Source organism: Sinocyclocheilus rhinocerous, unplaced genomic scaffold (assembly GCF_001515625.1).
Source record: "Sinocyclocheilus rhinocerous isolate Xijiao unplaced genomic scaffold, SAMN03320098_v1.1 scaffold1283, whole genome shotgun sequence".
NCBI classification, from domain to species: Eukaryota; Metazoa; Chordata; class Actinopteri; order Cypriniformes; family Cyprinidae; genus Sinocyclocheilus; species Sinocyclocheilus rhinocerous.
In genome coordinates this window covers 839,633-843,060 of record NW_015642522.1, presented here as the reverse complement: position 1 = coordinate 843,060, position 3,428 = coordinate 839,633, and the positions used below count along the sequence as shown (strand labels likewise).

Genomic DNA, 3,428 nt, shown 5'->3' with positions numbered 1-3,428 from the left:
TTATATATATATATATATATATATATATATATATTTGCAATTGATTAGAGAATAACATCTGGAATGAAAGAAAGAAAGAAGGAAAGAGAAAAATAAATTACTGAAGAAAATATATATTATTACTGAAGTAAATTAACTAGGCCTATATAATATTTTTTTCTTTGCAATTGATAGGAAAACATCTGAAATGAAAGAAAGATGTAACTAAATATTCAATAAAATATAATATTACTGAAATAAATTACCACCACTTCAATATATACTGTGCAATTTAAATTCTGTATTGAAATTCAAAAACTAGTTATAAGCTATTAAACATTTTAATAATAGTTATATTTCTGAAAATAGCAGGATTTATTTTTTTTGCAACAACAAAAAATTTATTTTTGTTTTTACTTTATTAATTTACTTAAATCTATTGTTGCTGCTTATTTTTGTTTATTATACCATGAAACGTTATTTTCAAATATTTTCAAAAATATGTGTATTTGTTTATTTGAAGTTAATTAGAAAAAAAGGCAATCTGAGATATTTGATATTTGAATATGAAAAAGACGAAAAAAGAGAAAGAAATAATTTTCATGTAAAAATAGCAAACACTATCTTGTGCAGTTTATAGCGTATGTAACGAAACTCAAACACTTACTAAAGATATTCACTCTTTTTTTCTTTCATGGGAGTTTATCATATCTTTGCACTTGTTGCAAGGAAATCCCGCGACACTCGCACGGCGTCACTTCCTTAGGAGGCGGAGCATCGTGAGGACGCGTTCTGTTTGCGTGTTGCGTCATCAACGTTGCAATGCTCACGTTCTCTAGACTTCTGGAAGGACGTAGAGCCGCTGCCGGTGTCATTCATATCAACACGGAGTGTTCCAGCCGTTTATAGCGTCTGTTCGGACACTTTACACGCGTTCAAAACATGATCAGGAACGGAAGCCATGCGGTGGAGGATGAGGACCAGGGAGAGCCGAGCTCCTCCAGCCTCAGCCCGGGGAAGAGGAAGCGGGTGATCCGGGTGTGGTGTGACGGCTGGTGAGTGCACAAATTGTCATATGTGCTCAAAGTGTGCGCTGCATCTCTACAGCAAATAAAAGCAGCAAGAATGTTATAATGTTAGAATTCAACAAAAGAAGTAGTATAGTTACACTGGGATGGTTTTGCCATGGTATTTTAATATTTACCATGGTACTTTATAATTACCTACAAAAAGTACCATGTTTGTCGTACTATGACAGTCTTGGAAGAACCTCGGGATACAAAAGTATTTTATCGGCACCATGGTATGATTATAGCGTCACATCGTATTACTGTGGTAATTTGAAATAGATCATGGTACTAAAATGAATACTATGCTATGATATTTAACGGCTGCCTTATTCACTGTTTTTACATTGTATTTGAAAAAAAAAAACATGGTATTACCACAGTACATGTGCAAAAACATAGTAGTACCACAGTATAGTTAAGTCAGACTGCTATACTATGGTACTTTGATAGTTTCCATGGAATTTAATGATTATTATATTTTAGTACCATGGTATTTATATGGTACAGCATGGCATTTTAAAGAATACCATGGTATGCATGTTCAAAATCATGGTATTATCATAGTTTACATCTGTCAAAAAATCTAGTACCCAATACCATGGTACTTTTTGTTAGTATATTAAAAAGGTTTGAAGAATAATCAGACATTTGATATTTCATAATTAGAAAGTGTGTCTTTTTCAGTAATTACATTAAAAATGAAATAAAATGAATATTAGATGGAAAAACGAAAAAAATTAGAAATTTTGCTAACTCAAAGTTGAACGACTTTACTAAAATACTAAAACTACAACTGAAATAAAAATTGATTAAAACTTTATAGAAAAATTTTTAAAAGTGACAAAAGCTCAATTACTAAAATTAAAATTAAAACCGAAAATATAATAAATGCTCATTTAAATGAATTAATGTTATAATAGTACAAAGGTTTGAAGAATAATCAGACATTTGATATTTCATAATTAGAAAGTGTGTCTTTTTCAGTAATTACATTAAAAATGAAATAAAATGAATATTAGATGGAAAAACGAAAAAAATTAGAAATTTTGCTAACTCAAAGTTGAACGACTTTACTAAAATACTAAAACTACAACTGAAATAAAAATTGATTAAAACTTTATAGAAACATTTTTAAAAGTGACAAAAGCTCAATTACTAAAATTAAAATTAAAACCGAAAATATAATAAATGCTAATTTAAATGAATTAATGTTATAATAGTACACAAATAAATACCAACATACTGCAGTGCAGGTTCAAAGGTTTTGGGGTCATGTGATTTCTGAGAACTATTAGGCTATAAATTGGAATTCTATAACTCATATAACCTGTTTCTCATACCTACACTAATAGTTCACAAGGATATATTCCTCCATTTCATTTAACCTCAGCCTTCAATTATGAGTGATGAAGTAACTGCAGTTATAAATAACACATAGTGTGAAGTGTGGTGCCCAGCAAAGGATCATGGGAAATGGAATTGGAGATTATATCCCCATGTAATCCCATCGACCCGGCTAATGATATTACTAGGGGAAAGGGCTCGTGGTGGTTAGATAACCCACCCGTCTCTAGTTACAGCTATGTGTACAGCCTTTTATTTAACTGTTATAAAAGCAGTTATTCATTACATCACCTGTGTGGTTTCTTTAAACGGAGGTCATGTTTTCTTGACCCTGTATCTAAAGTCCACATGTGTCTCCACAGCTATGACATGGTGCACTACGGTCACTCTAACCAATTACGACAGGCCAAAGCGATGGGAGATTATCTCGTAGTAGGAGTTCATACAGACGGTATGCTTCACAATTTCAGACCTTCACATAAAGTCACTGTAATATATAAACTGAAAAAATGATCATATATCTTTTCTTTCACATTCAGAGGAAATAGCCAAGCACAAGGGGCCACCGGTCTTCACGCAGGCCGAGCGTTATAAAATGATACGGGCCACTAAGTGGGTGGATGAGATTGTTGAGGGGGCACCGTATGTTACTACGCTGGAGACGCTGGACAAGTACAACTGTGATTTCTGCATGCACGGAGGTGAGGGGATCTTTTAGACACTTTTAGATATCCATATTAGTAATTTTAATATCTTTAAAGATGCTGTATCTTACAGTTTTGTGGAATTTTATTCCTTGAAGTACACTTATTTTCATCCCAAATGGTCAGAATTTAGTTTTTCATAACCATTTTCATCCTGATTCTGATTCATTCTGATTCTTAGAATTGAACAGCCTGAGTTTGTTACAGTTCCTTTTCTTACTGTCTCTTTTCACTCATAAAATGCACATTAGGGCTGTCAAAAAAAAAAATCGAATTTAAAATAAAAATCCATATTCGAATGCAAAAACGTTGCATTCGAATTTTAGGTGTG

At 32.3% G+C, this 3,428-nt stretch overlaps 1 protein-coding gene across 1 annotated transcript in view; it reads left to right on the top strand.

Annotated features, from left to right (window-relative positions):
• The first annotated feature begins 754 nt into the window (after positions 1 to 754).
• Positions 755 to 3,428, top strand: part of LOC107756034 (ethanolamine-phosphate cytidylyltransferase-like) — an 8,904-nt gene continuing 6,230 nt past the window's right edge. Inside the window, exons 1-3 of the mRNA XM_016573009.1 lie at positions 755 to 1,034; positions 2,756 to 2,844; positions 2,933 to 3,094. Of these exons, the coding sequence (XP_016428495.1) occupies positions 922 to 1,034; positions 2,756 to 2,844; positions 2,933 to 3,094 (364 nt within the window). The 5' untranslated portion in view covers positions 755 to 921. The remainder of the gene's footprint in view (positions 1,035 to 2,755; positions 2,845 to 2,932; positions 3,095 to 3,428) is intronic.